The sequence below is a fragment of the Apium graveolens genome, chromosome 11 (assembly GCF_009905375.1).
Source record: "Apium graveolens cultivar Ventura chromosome 11, ASM990537v1, whole genome shotgun sequence".
Lineage (NCBI taxonomy): Eukaryota > Viridiplantae > Streptophyta > Magnoliopsida > Apiales > Apiaceae > Apium > Apium graveolens.
The window spans coordinates 197,232,816-197,246,871 of record NC_133657.1 but is presented as its reverse complement, the minus strand read 5'-3'; the positions used below and the strand labels follow the sequence as shown (position 1 = coordinate 197,246,871).

Here is a 14,056-nt window from a genome sequence, read left to right as displayed (position 1 = left end):
ACATTCTCCTCCAAAAACGAGATAAAATAAAAATCTACACACATCCATTGGCTTCACAGTTGAGATGACCTCCATCATCACTCCAACCTTAAATCAATCACCACCCATGAACCTCATTCACCACCACCATCCACCACACTCACCATTCCTCCACATTTCACCATTCTTATCTTCTTCCTCATCTCTCAAATTCAAATGCTTTAGTACAAATATTAATGGTGAAAATAAAAACCAACAAGGAGGGCTTAAAGATGTAGTGTATGGAATAGTGGATGAGCAAGTGCAGAGTCTTTTGGAGAAAGAAGAGAACAAGGGGTTGTTGAATGGGTTGGAAAAAGCTGCTGAGAGAGTTGAGATTGCAAGAATGGAACTTGCTGAGATTGAAAAACAAGAAGCTGAGGCTAAGAGAGTTCAAGATTATGTTAAACAGCTTGAAGCCAGGGCTTCTGAGGTAGTAAAATCTCGATAAATGAATATTTGATAAATGGATGAGCTAGATAAATTTAATATCTTTTTTTTCGGTACTGACATAATAGAGTTTAACTGATCAAGATTATGTTAATCAGCTTGAAGCCGGGTTTCTGAGGTACCTATAGTAAAATCTCGATAAATGAATAAGCTCGATAAATTTAATATCTTCTTTAGGTCCTGACATTCAATAAATGAGTAAAATTTTCCGGTTCAGAGTGTATTTATTTATCATGTACATTTTAATTCAATTTTTGTATGTAAATGTAGTTAAAGGTCCACTCTCTATGTTAAACAGCTTGAAGCCAGGGCTTCTGGGGTATAAATATTAAATTGTACAATATCGATAAATTAATATTATTATAGGTCCCAACCTACTTAACTGATCTCATAAATGAATAAAATTCTCGGATCATGTCTATATTTGTTTTTTGTTTATATGTAATGGAGTAGTGTATATTTAGGTATATTCTCCCTCTTTAGTAGAAGGGTCTCTCTGCAGGAACCAAAAATTTATTGGGGGGGGTGGTTTCTATTAAGTATGTTCAATTTCAAAAAAAGAAAATGTATTATGTGATGTTTTCTATTATTTTATAGAACACGATTGCTTTGAAATTCTGTAACAGTTGGAACTATATAAAAGAGTAGTTATGTAGTAATTTGTATACTATGCGTAAAGTTAAAGTTTTAATCTTTTTGTCGAATCTTAGGACATCTAGTACCAACTATGAAGGGCACAAATATTTGTGTTGATATTTACAACATTTGGTACCGACATAAATTCAAGCGGGGAAGATTGCATTTGTTTTCTTCATTTATAACATCCAGTACTAACTATGAAATGGGGCTTCTGAAAAACTGCTGTCTATTGTTTTTTTTTGATAATTGGTATGCTTGGGATATTCAGTGGTTGAGATGCTTAGGCAATGGTAGATTTGTGTACTTGTTAATATCTGTATCAGCTATTTAACCTGATACTGGTTGGTATGATTTCATAATTTTGAATGATCAAGCGAAGCGACTGTTTAGTATCCATGAGAAATGCTATGGATTGTTTGATTATTTAAGTTGATATTATGTACTTATTAAGATATGATAATTCTCTATTTATTGTTACTCTAGTAATAAGGCTTATGCTCATAAATTGACACAAAATACAAATATGAAGTTTAGGATAAGGAACACTTTTGAATCAGTCCTAGTTATTGATCTCCTAGATATTATAGTTCTTGTTGTATAGAATGCCAGTATGAAGTATAGAATAAGGAACACTCTTCAATCAGTCGTAGTTACTGATCTCCAAAAAATTATTGAATTTACTGATATTTCGTCACATTTGGTCTTGTACATCAGAATTTGAATTTTTTTTTTTAAAACAAATAGCTTTCCTGCATATACCAGAAGTCCCAAGTTGCTTATCATGAATGTTTTCAATTATGAAGATTGAAGAATGTCAGAGAGAAATTCTTGAAGCTAGTCAATTAGTGAAAGAGGCAGAGCGCTCTTTAGCTGTTGGACCAGATGACCTCACGGAGAATGAAATCAAAGCAATCAGAAAGAATAAAGAACGACTGGAGTCTATAAAAGCTGCAATCGTTGCAGCTTTAGTTGGGACATTAGCGGGGCTGCCTTTCTCCTTGGCTCGACCGACCAACATTACCGAGCTAATAATCCCTTTAGGAATCACTTTCGCCAGTTGTGCATTATATGGTGTAACCTACAGATATGTGATACGAAGAGATTTGGAAGATATTCACCTGAAGACAGGGGCAGCTGCAGCGTTTGGCATCGTTAAAGGTACATTTTTGTTATCTATCATTTGAAACATCAAGCAGAAGTATAGTTAGTAGTTTGTCTGAGGCTAATGAAAAACTTGATTGCTACGCAGGCCTAGCTGCTGTTGGAGGCGGACCTCCTCTGGAGTTTAATGCTAATAGTTTTCTGTCCCATGCTTATGATGGTGGAATTTCTGTGTCTGAGAATCTTTTGATTTTTCTTTTTGCTACTGTTGGTCTGGATTTCTGTATGAAATTGCGGATTATAAGCCCATTTCCTATCGAAAGTTCGGACTGAAGAAAGAAAATAATTAGTCACTTCCGGATACATTCTTTAGATAATTTTCATCTTCATATAATGTTAGTTTTATCTTAAGAATTAAAGTGTTACTCATGTGCTGGTAGGAGGATCAAGTACCTGCTCATCAAAGAATTGTAAATAGATACAATGTAATTTTTATGCTCAATGTTTACTGCAATTGACTTCTACTGTGATTTCGTGTTAGCACCATATTAATCCTTGTTGAGTTTCATCTGATATAATAAGATTTTTGAGTTATATGATTCACGATTGTTTGAGGACAATGTCAAAGATATGATACTTATGTGATACCCCAAGTGTCCGTTAAACAACCAATGGTGTATTCAAGGAGGAAAAACAAAGCTGGAAGGGCAAAAGAGTAAAATACTAATTTGGGTGAACAGTGGATAAAAAGAAAGGGGTCAAAGGGCAAGATAGTAATTGAAGGGGGAGAGAGTTAAAAGGGGGGAGAAGCTAGGGTTTGGGGGATGAATTGTTTTGTGTAATAGCTGAGATAGGGAGGCGGCTGGGCGTCTCGAATCTGTCCCAGTAAACTATCAATATTCGTGGATTCATTGCTAATATTAGTAAAATTATCTTTTTCTCTTTGTTAAAACAAGTTAATTCATTACAAAGTGGTATCAGAGCACATTTCCGATGGGACCACCGACGATGAACCAAAGAGTAGAGGAAATGGAAGGAAAATTAGCAGATCTGGAGACGACGGTGTCGACGATGGTCTCGAACGCCGTGGAAAAGGCGGTGGAGGCTATGAAGCATTCGTTGACCGAGGTTTTAATCGATGGATACAACCAAGCCACAAAAAAATTGGGGGCAGAGCTGGATCTTGTGGCTGAGTGTTTAGAAGGAAGGATTAATCGCAGCCGGGAGTACCAGGAGTCGTTAATTAACAGCATGAGAAATGAGCAGGCCAAATTCCAAACCGAGATACGCAGCACTTTGACGGAACTTCAAGCTATCCACGTACCCATAAATGAGAAGCTCGAAGGCAGTGTAAATCAACCAGGCTCGGGGATTATGGGTGTGAACACTCCTGTCCAAGGTATTCCTACTCCTTTATTGGATTTTGATGATAATGGATTAGGTTTTCGTGTTCGACATTGGGACGTGTATGGTGGAGGTGTGGGTAGAAACGAAGGTAATGGTTCTGGAGGAGGTCCTGGAAATTGGAGGTTTCGTAAACTGGATATGCCAGTGTTTGATGGTAGTGATCCAGATGGTTGGATTCTTAGGGTGGAACGCTATTTCCAGTTTTATAAATTAGCAGAAGAGGAGATGTTAGATGCGGTAGCAGTAGCACTTGAATGTGATGCTTTGAGGTGGTATTAGTGGGAGAACAAGAGGCACCCAATTCGTCGTTGGATTGATTTGAAAACTTTCATTTTGCGACAATTTCGTTCATCTAGTGAGGGATCACTATATGAACAATGGCTCTCCACCGTGCAAACAACTACTGTGAGTGAATACAACCGAAAGTTCATTGAGACGGCGTCTCCGTTAGATCGTGTTGCTGAGAATATCTTGTTGGGGCAGTACAATAATGGGTTGAAAGAAGAAGTGAAAATGGAGGTGTGATTGATAAACCCTATGAGTTTAGAGCAGGCAATGGAAGTGGCTATGCGGGTGGAGGAGAAAAATCGTGTGGCAGGAGGGAGAAAATCCGGGCTGGGTGCTATTCGTACTGGGTCATTTATGAATTTTTCTAAAGGAACGTCATCAACTTCGCAACAATCCTATGGCTTTCCTACCAGCCCCCTGTGTCTCGACCTTGGAGTGTAAGATCTCATGAGTCCCAAGCCTCTGTCCAGTCCCCAAGTGAAAGGTCCGCATCCAGGAATGTGCCAGGAGAAATTAAAAGGCTAACAGAAAGGGAACTACAAGAGAAGAGGGCCAAAGGTTTGTGCTATTGTTGTGATGCCAAGTGGTCCATTGGGCATCGTTGCCAAAAAAAGGAGTTGAGTGTATTGCTAATAGAAGAAGAGGGTGAATTCGAAAGGGAAGACGGGGAAAGCCTACCTTCAACCCCAGAGGAAGTCATCACAGAAGTGTCTTTGAACTCGGTGGTGGGCTTGTCGAACCCCAAGACCATGAAGCTAAAGGGAACAATAGGTGATTATGAAGTGGTAGTGTTAATTGATCCCGGGGTGACACACAATTTCGTGTCACTCGAGTTGATTAAGGAGTTGGGCCTTCCCGTGGAACCAACGGGAAGCTTTGGCGTGTGTTTGGGTAATGGAGACTCGGTTCAAGGAAATGGCATATGCCGCAAGATGAAGTTACAGTTGGAAGGGGGTGTAGAAGTGATATCAGATTTCTTACCTCTAGGATTGGGCAACTCAGACATTATTCTAGGGGTGTAATGGCTAGAAACCTTAGGGGTGGTAATGACAGATTGGAAGAAGCAGGAGATGACCTACAACATTCAAGGAAACCCAGTGACTCTAACAGGGGACCTCTCCCTTATGCGGTCAAAGATCTCGCTAAAAGCCATGATTAAATCGATGCAAAAACTAGGTGGGGGATTTGTTGTAGAATGCAGGCAGATGGAGGTTGTTGCGTTACAACAGACAGAGACATGGACTCCCCATACAACTGAGGAAAAATCAGGAGTCCCAGAATTTTTGAAGAAAAGTCTGAAGCAGTATAACCGAGTATTCGAGGAGCCTCAGGGTCTGCCACCAAAACGAGCTCATGAGCATGCCATAAGATTGAAGGAAGGTAGTAGTCCAGTGGGAGTTAGGCCTTATAGATACCCCCAGAGTCAAAAGGATGAAATAGAGAGACTCATCAAGGACATGTTGGCTGCGGGAATCATAAAACCATCAATAAGTCCTTTTTCAATCCTGGTGCTCTTAGTAAAGAAGAAGGATGGGTCTTGGCGTTTTTGTGTTGATTATAGGGCATTGAACAAAGAAACAGTTTCGGATAAGTACCCAATTCCGGTGATTGATGAGCTACTTGATGAATTAAATGGAGCAACCGTGTTTTCGAAGTTAGATTTGAAGGCGGGGTACCACCAAATAAGGGTTCGGGAGGAGGATACTCATAAGACGGCTTTTAGAACACATGATGGGCATTATGAATTTTTGATGATGCCATTTGGGCTAATGAATGCGTCGGCCACCTTCCAATCGCTTATGAATGATGTGTTCCGTCCATTTTTAAGGAAGTTTGTGTTGGTGTTCTTCGACGATATTTTGGTGTATAGCAAAAATAAGGAGGAACATTCCACCTATCTTGAAACAGTTTTGGCTAAATTGAAGGACCACAGTCTAGTAGCAAATCGAAAGAAATGCGAATTCGGTAAATAGTCAATTGGATATCTCGGGCACGTCATCTCACACAAAGGAGTGGAAGTGGATCAAGATAAAATCATTGCAATTCTGGACTGGCCTCAACCCACTAATCTTTGGGAGTTGCGTGGTTTTCTGGGGATGACCGGTTACTACCGAAAATTTGTATTACATTATGCCCAGTTGGCTCAACCCCTCACCGAACAACTTAAGAAAGACAATTTCGGCTGGAGTGAGGCTGCAACGCAAGCCTTTAACCACCTCAAGGAAGCCCTGACCCATGCCCCAGTACTTCTATTACCGGATTTCAAGCAACCGTTTATTGTCGAAGTTGATGCCTCGGGATATGGGGTAGGTGCGGTGCTTATGCAGCAGAACAGACCTATAGCATTTTTTAGCAAATTGTGGGGGACACGAGGGCGGCAAAAATCAGTGTACGAAAAAGAACTTATTGCTATTGTGTTGGCAGTCCAAAAGTGGAAGTATTACCTATTGGGAAGGCACTTTGTGGTACGATCTGATCAACAGAGCCTTCATTTCCTAACCCAGCAGCGAGAAATTAATGCAGATTACCAAAGATGGGTTGCTAAGTTGTTAGGGTTTGATTTCGAAATACAATTTAAACCTGGGGCCGCAAATCGAGTGGCCGACGCTCTATCCAGGAAGAAAACAGGAGAGGTAGTGTTAAGGGAAATGGTGTCGATACATGGGGTTTTGTGGGAACAGTTAGATAGGGAGATTGCAGCTGATAAAGATCTGCAATTAATCATGCAAGGGTTAAAGAAAGCTAACCCAGAACCCGGCAAGTTCCACTTGGTCGATGGGAAGTTAAGGTATAAGGGACGAATAGTGGTGCCAAGATCTTCAAAGGTCGTAACTCAACTGCTGGAAGTTTACCACGACTTACCTGTTGGGGGTCACGCAGGGGAAGTAAAAATGTATTTGAGGTTAGCTGGTGAATGGTATTGGAAAGGGATGAGAGGGGATGTGACAGCTTACGTCAAAAAGTGTATGACATGTCAACAACAAAAGGTTTCGCAACAATCACCAGCAAGGCTATTGCAACCCCTACCTATTCCAACTATGGTGTGGGAAGATATAACGATGGATTTTATAGAAGGACTACCAATGTCCCAGGGCTACAATGTTATATTGGTGGTTGTCGATCGATTAACCAAATATGCACATTTTTTGGGTCTTCGCCATCCGTTTGATGCTTTCTCTGTTGCTAAAGTTTTCATTAAGGAGATTGTGAAACTGCATGGGTTTCCAGGATCAATCGTGTCGGACCGAGATCGTATTTTCATCTCAACTTTCTGGAAAGAGCTGTTTAAGCTACAGGGCTCGACATTGAAGCGCAACATAGCTTACCATCCCCAGACGGATGGGCAAACCGAAAATGTGAACAAGGGGTTGGAAACTTATCTTCGATGTTTCGTAGGGGGTAAGCCTAAAAATTGGGCCAAGTGGCTTCACTGGGCAGAATATTCTTACAACACCGCCCCTCATCTCTCCACTAAAATTACCCCTTTTAAAGCATTGTATGGCAGAGAGGCACCACCCGTGCTGAGAATCGACAGAGGTCAGGCAACAGTGAACAGTGTGGAAGAAATGCTTCTCGAAAGGGACCATATTTTAGATGATTTGCAGTTTCATTTGCACAGGTCTCAACAACGTATGAAGCAAGCTGCTGATGCACATAGACGTGAGGAAAGTTTTGAGGTTGGGGACTGGGTATTTCTCAAACTCCAGCCATATAGACAACAATCCTTGGCAAAAAGGCCTTTTGAGAAGTTGGCAGTCCGGTACTACTGGCCTTTCAAAGTTATCTTGAAGATAGGAGCAGTGGCCTATCGGTTAGATCTTCCACAAGACAGCAAAATACATTCAGTTTTCCATGTCTCGCAACTTAAAAGAGCTGTAGGTCATGTCCCAGTAAACCCAACTCTCCCATACCAGCTGAATGCAGAACTGGAGATGATGGTCGAACCTGAAGAATTATTGGAGGTGCGGCAAGTGCAACAAGGCCCCGTTGTAAAGATGGAGACTCTGATCAAATGGAAGGGATTACCAAGGTTCGAGGCCACCTGGGAAGATGTGGAACGGACAGCATTGCAATTTCCTGTTTTCCACCTTGAGGACAAGGTGAATCTTTGGGGGCGAGGTAATGTGATACCCCAAGTGTCCGTTAAACAGCCAATGATGTATTCAAGGAGGAAAAACAAAGCTGGAAGGGTAAAAAAGTAAAATACTAATTTGGGTGAACAGTGGGATAAAAAGAAAGGGGTCAAAGGGCAATATAGTAATTAAAGGGGGAAGAGAGTTAACGGGGGGAGAAGCTAGGGTTTGGGGGATGAATTGTTTTGTGTAATAGCTGAGATAGGGAGGCGGCTGGGCGTCTCGATTCTGTCCCAGTAAACTATCAATATTCGTGGATCCATTGCTAATATTAGTAAAATTATCTTTTTCTCTTTGTTAAAACAAGTTAATTCATTACAACTTAAAACGGTTAAACTTGATTAATCGAATTTTATTGTTGACATGATTCACGATTGTTTGACGACAATTTTAAAACAATGGTATTTAAACTTGATTAAGCAATTATTTATACAATATTTTAGTATTGGGCATCAACAAATTAGGAAATTGATACACTGTTGGGGATCATCAAATCAAGAAATCATCTATCTGAAGAGATTTCAAAAAACTCGTGAGTTATGACCAATACCGGGTATACAATTACTGATTTCAAACCCAAAGATTAATCATAATTCTCTCAGAGTACACCAAATTTCCACTGATATAATGTGACTTCTGGACTTGGTGCATGTTTGGATAATTTTAAAATAAGTAATGTTTGGATAATTTTAAATAAGTAACTTATAACTTAAAAGTGATTTATAATTGATAAGTTGATAAGTTATGTAAGTGTTTGGATAATTTTACTTATAATTTAGAATTCTTTATATTTAAATGAACTAAAATAAATAATTTTTAAATATAATTATCTTAATTCTTATATTTTAAGTTAGATTAACATTTAAAAAATATTTTTTAAAACTAAAATTAATAAAAAAGCTAAAAATAAAAAATAAGTTGAGAAAAAACACATCATTACGTTTATAAGTCATTAAGCTCAGATTTGTCAAACAAGCCCTAACGGTTAAAACTTACTTTTACACTACAATGGTGTAAACGTGGGTTCGAGATGGTCCGACAAGTGAATTCATAATATGTACAGTTTCCCCAATAACTAATTAACATTCATGAATAGCACTACCCAGAATCTTAGGGCTTGCTGCTTATCTATCTGATTCCAGTTGGATACATTAAAATTTATAATAAAAACCTCCAAGTACTCGCACATTGGAAAATTTTGCAACTGTACTTGGAATGAAAACTACATGAACGACATTTAAGACTATATATCCGGTGCTAATTTTCTTGCAACTTTATGTTATAGCAGCTCCCTAACTTTCTAGCACTTCCATCAGTTAAAACTTTTTCTATCAGATCATACTTCTTGCGGTTAGCTTTTAGGGTTTCTCCATGCTTATTATGAAGTCTCTCTTCTTCCGCCAATTGTTGCTACAAAAAAAAAACAAAAATAAATTAAACCAGTTTAATAACTATGACAGATTTGAGGAAGGCTGGAGTCTACCTTGAGCAAGAAAGCCGCCTCACTGGCATGGTATTTAACAAGTTCTTTGATCTGTTGTGCTACCTGAAAATCAGGATCGTTTTCTTCCAACCATCGACATTGTATCGTTCTACCTGGCTTCCTTGGACGATCTTCAAACATCTCTATCTCGGCTGGAAATGCCCTTACAGGCCTTGGCATCCCAGATATCATAAAAGGAAACTCGGCAGTTTCCTCTACAATTTTCAAAGCCTGCTTTTCGGTTTCCATCTCCACTAAGGCAGCAGCTGGCATATTACTAGGTCCAACGTAGTTATGAATAAATTGGACACTAAGAACATTTCCAAATTGATCCAGAGCAGTTTTCATAACAGCATCAGTTGCTAGAGGTGAAAGGTTGTCAACATAAACCGTCCTTTTCACCTTCTCTCTAAAGGCAGCATATTTTTCTTCATCCGAGAGTTCCATGGCAATAAACTACATGAAAAGCAGAGAACAATTAAATACTACCTAATTTCTACAAGAAGTTCATCAGAAAATTTCCCTTGGATAAAACCTTTCCGAAAGCTAAATCAGTCACATTACATTACATACATATAGCCTAATCAAGAAATGACCAAAACCAATTTTGTAACACCCCAGTCCCATGTCGATAAAATTTGGAACTTCTGTTCATTCTATAAGGCCAAATACTACTACTTATGTGCACCAACAAATCATGATCTTTTGGGGCTTGTGGTGGACTTTTGGTAAATTGGCTGCATTTGGGCCCGTATTTGGGCCCGTATGCTTTACCTAATTTCGGACACATAATCCAAACATGACCCGATTTTGGAAAAAGACAGGAGATTTGACCCGGGTTACAAATTTATGACAACAAATGCTTTATTAAGAGCAAGTCCAACAAGGTCCTTATATGTCGTCCTAAGTTAAAATTTAAGTTATTTGACAAAAAAAGTTGTTCCAATAATGTCCTAATGATACCTTATATATCACTACATCAAACTCTTCAAGCCCTATTTCTAAGGCACCACTATGCATGCCTTATTTCACTTCTATGAATAAAAAAATTAATTTCCCTCCTTTTTTTACACATCTCTCTCCTGTAATCTTTTCCCTTCCCCTCCAATTGTATTCAGATACTCCCTCTCGTCCATTATATAGGGTGTTTGGCTTTTTTTACGTATTTTTAAGAGCTTTGAAAACATAGTTAGGATTAACATTTTTCAAAGCAATTGAGTTGTGTGCAAAAAATCAAATGACCTATATTGTGGACAAGAGGGGGTATATTATACGGCATTCACTAGGACATTGTTGGACTTGCTCTAACAAATAACGATCATATATTACATACTTTAATATTTCAAGACTACATCCACATAAACTGAAACTCAATCGGGGCAGTATTCAAATATTGAAATACATAAATAGTGTTCTAATGTTGAAATACATATTTACGAACCATTACGACTTACTAAGGCCGTGCAATAGTTCGAGAACAACTATAAGTCAATAGTACAAAACCATTACCACAATGAACCAATCAAAGTATCACAATAAATTCTTCCAAAACAAAACTACATTCCGAATATAATCGAAATTACAAAATCGTAAACTAACTATTAACTACTACGATCAACAAAACTACCAAAGACTAAAAAAAACTCCAAAAAAATAAATAACTAAACTGTCTCCCAATCCAGAATCAAATACTAATCAAATAAGTATTACCGAAGCTCGAAAAAAATCAAGCAGAACTACTCTAATACCACAAACAAGTTAAAAAATGCAATTCAAATATCTACAAACAGGCCATTACTCAATTTCTAAGCAATTGATCATCTACAATTATTCTCAATGTTGTGATAATTTCAATAAAATTAATTTTTGCGACACAATTAAAATTAATAAATTCAAAAAATTAGGGTTTATATGTGTGCCCAATTTAAAAATAACACAAAACGAAGATCATTGTATGTCTGATAATCAGTAATGTATACATACAAAATCAAAAATATATACATACAATAAAAGAAAAGAAGAAGATAAGAAATTACCGAGCAGAGAGGTAGAGAGAGCGAAGCGACAGTTTGAAACTTGAAAACTGAAAAGCACTGTTTAGTTTAAGGGGGTTATTATGTTTTTTTTTTAATTTGTCTCTGATCCGTTTTTATATTAGATCGTGTAGTTTATGTAATTTTGAACTTTTTTTTAAAATACCCAAATTCAAAACGATTTTGCAAAAATCTTGTCACTTTTTAAAAAAAATTGTAAAAATATTTTGGGTTTTTTTGAAAAATAACCAAGTCTAAAAATATTTTTTCAAAAACACTGTTATTTTTTAAAAAAAATTGTAAAAAATATTTTTTAATTTGCAAAAATACTATTTTTCAATTTTTTTTGCAAAAATACGGTTTTTGTCGACTGAAATCAACTTGATTTAACATTTGACGAGTTTCTGTAAATACATGCAATCTCAAATGCAACAAAAAAAACTTCATTACTAGTTGCATATCTGGTTGATTTTGGTTGATTTCGTATTTTTGCCCAAAAAAATCTGAAGATAGTAAAATCACAAAAAAATTTAGAAAAGTTAGTATTTTTAGTAAATTCTCAAATATTTTTTATTTACAAAAATAATGTTTTTCAAATTTTTTTTTGTTAAAATATGATTTTTTGCAACTGGTCGCAACCTACGTACAACCTCAGATATAATCAAAAAGATCGATATAAGTAGTTGCATATTGATTGTCCCGTATTTTTGCCAATATTTTCAAAAAAACCTTAAAAAAATCAGTACTTATATCCAAAAATATTTGAAATACATAAAATATATGTATAAACCAAGTACCTTCATTTTAAAATATTTGTTAAGTTATCATTTCTTCTGAATTGCTTTGATATTTTTTAGGTGAAGATCATCACTTGGACTCGGTTATTTGTAAACTTAACTTGATTAGTGTTTAGATTTTACTATCTCAAATGAAATGTGTAAATACTTGTGAAATATCACGCAATCTATCCCACCGTCTTTTGGTCTCCTAGCATATCATTTTCCATTGTTTCATGGTGCAGCATTTGATGTAATGTTACAACTGTCATCTCACATGCTATTGTTCTGATGTTCATGTTGGTCTAGTCCTTCTGCCTACTAATCATGCATTTACATGATTACATCCTGTATTCATAAAAATTTCACACTTTTCACGCTTATTATCGGGGAAGGTAAAAATTCTAAATTGTTTCTCTTAACTTTTCTTAACAATTGTTGTTTCAGTCCCGTGCATATAGATTAACATCTCTCTGTGTAATGCAGTATCAAAGGTTTGGTCTACTACCTAAAGTTTGTATGAACTATAAAGAATACAAGTTTTTGACTTGGGATCATCCTAGACCCTTGTGCTATTTACCCCAAACTTTATATAGTAGATCTTGGGATGTCATATTTTTTGTGCTATCTTTGTCATCAATATGTGGGGTTCACTATTAAATAAGTGTCCACAGATGAAGCTGCCAATCACATTACATGATGCTCATGAATATATTAAAAAAAATACCTTTCAACTTGACATTTCACAGTCCAATAAGCTAGATCTCTATCACTATTCTAGCCAACTGTATATAATCTGTCCCACAGTACTTGTATTATAAACCAAGAGCCAGAGAGAAATATTGACAGAAATGGGGAGTCTTGGTTTTCAGAAACAGCTGCTATGTTTTACAACTCTCCTGTTTTTTATGCTGATCCAAACTCAAGTCTTGTGCTACCAATACAAGGTTGGAGATTTACGTGCCTGGGGACTTCCCTCTTCATCGAATAAAAATGTCTATGCCAAATGGTCAAAAAAATACAGCTTAAAGATTGGAGACTCTCTACGTAAGTTGTCGATTTCTTGTTTGATCTTTTCTCTTGACTGCATTGTCAATCACCAGCTCTAAGTATATCTTGTTTATTATGTTGCAGTTTTTCTGTATCCACCAAGTGAAGATTCAGTTGTGCAAGTAACGGAAGAAGCTTATAACAGCTGTAACATTGCAGATCCAATCTTGTATATGAACAATGGCAACTCTGTCTTCAACATTACTTCTCTTGATAACTATTATTTCACCAGTGGACAAAAGGGCCACTGTGAAAAATACCAGAAACTCAAGATTTCAATGCTTTCGGGTAATGGGTCTTCTTCAGCACCAGCACCTCCTTATGGTCCAGCAGCATCACCCTCTTATCAAAATGTGTTTGGATCAATCCCAGCACCGCCTTCTTCATCGCCATCGATCAACATTCCAGTCTTCTTGTCAGTAGCCATGGGGTTCCTGGTTTATGTTCATTAGTCTTGGCAGCCATATGAAACAACACACTAAATTTCAACTGTCCATTCTAAAAATACTTCATTCATTATAGGTTCAATACTTAAATTGATTCTTTAACATATGTGTAAGATTCTTTGTTATGGCAAGCAGTGTAAAACTCTAAAGGGGACCAATTTTGTACTTCTACAAGTGTTATAAAGTCACATCTGTTATATATTTAATGCTTATTATGTTTCTTTGTTTAAAG

At 37.2% G+C, this 14,056-nt stretch overlaps 3 protein-coding genes across 3 annotated transcripts; 2 read left to right on the top strand and 1 right to left on the bottom strand.

Moving 5' to 3' along the window:
- The first annotated feature begins 26 nt into the window (after nt 1–26).
- On the top strand, nt 27–2,732 carry LOC141698701 (uncharacterized). Its single transcript, XM_074503469.1, has 3 exons — nt 27–451; nt 1,911–2,265; nt 2,357–2,732. Exons 1-3 carry the CDS (start codon nt 65–67, stop codon nt 2,539–2,541), a joined length of 927 nt encoding a protein of 308 aa, XP_074359570.1. The 5' UTR covers nt 27–64; the 3' UTR covers nt 2,542–2,732.
- Nucleotides 2,733–9,107: 6,375 nt separating this feature from the next.
- Nucleotides 9,108–11,642, bottom strand: LOC141697658 (ASI1-immunoprecipitated protein 1-like). Its single transcript, XM_074502150.1, has 3 exons — nt 11,556–11,642; nt 9,520–9,975; nt 9,108–9,446 (listed from the first exon to the last, which is right to left on the bottom strand). The coding sequence occupies exons 2-3, from the start codon at nt 9,964–9,966 to the stop codon at nt 9,294–9,296; spliced, it is 600 nt and encodes a 199-aa protein (XP_074358251.1). The 5' UTR covers nt 9,967–9,975; nt 11,556–11,642; the 3' UTR covers nt 9,108–9,293.
- A 1,445-nt stretch (nt 11,643–13,087) lies between these two features.
- On the top strand, nt 13,088–14,045 carry LOC141697353 (early nodulin-like protein 8). Its single transcript, XM_074501675.1, has 2 exons — nt 13,088–13,375; nt 13,463–14,045. The coding sequence occupies exons 1-2, from the start codon at nt 13,180–13,182 to the stop codon at nt 13,828–13,830; spliced, it is 564 nt and encodes a 187-aa protein (XP_074357776.1). The 5' UTR covers nt 13,088–13,179; the 3' UTR covers nt 13,831–14,045.
- Nucleotides 14,046–14,056: the final 11 nt, after the last annotated feature.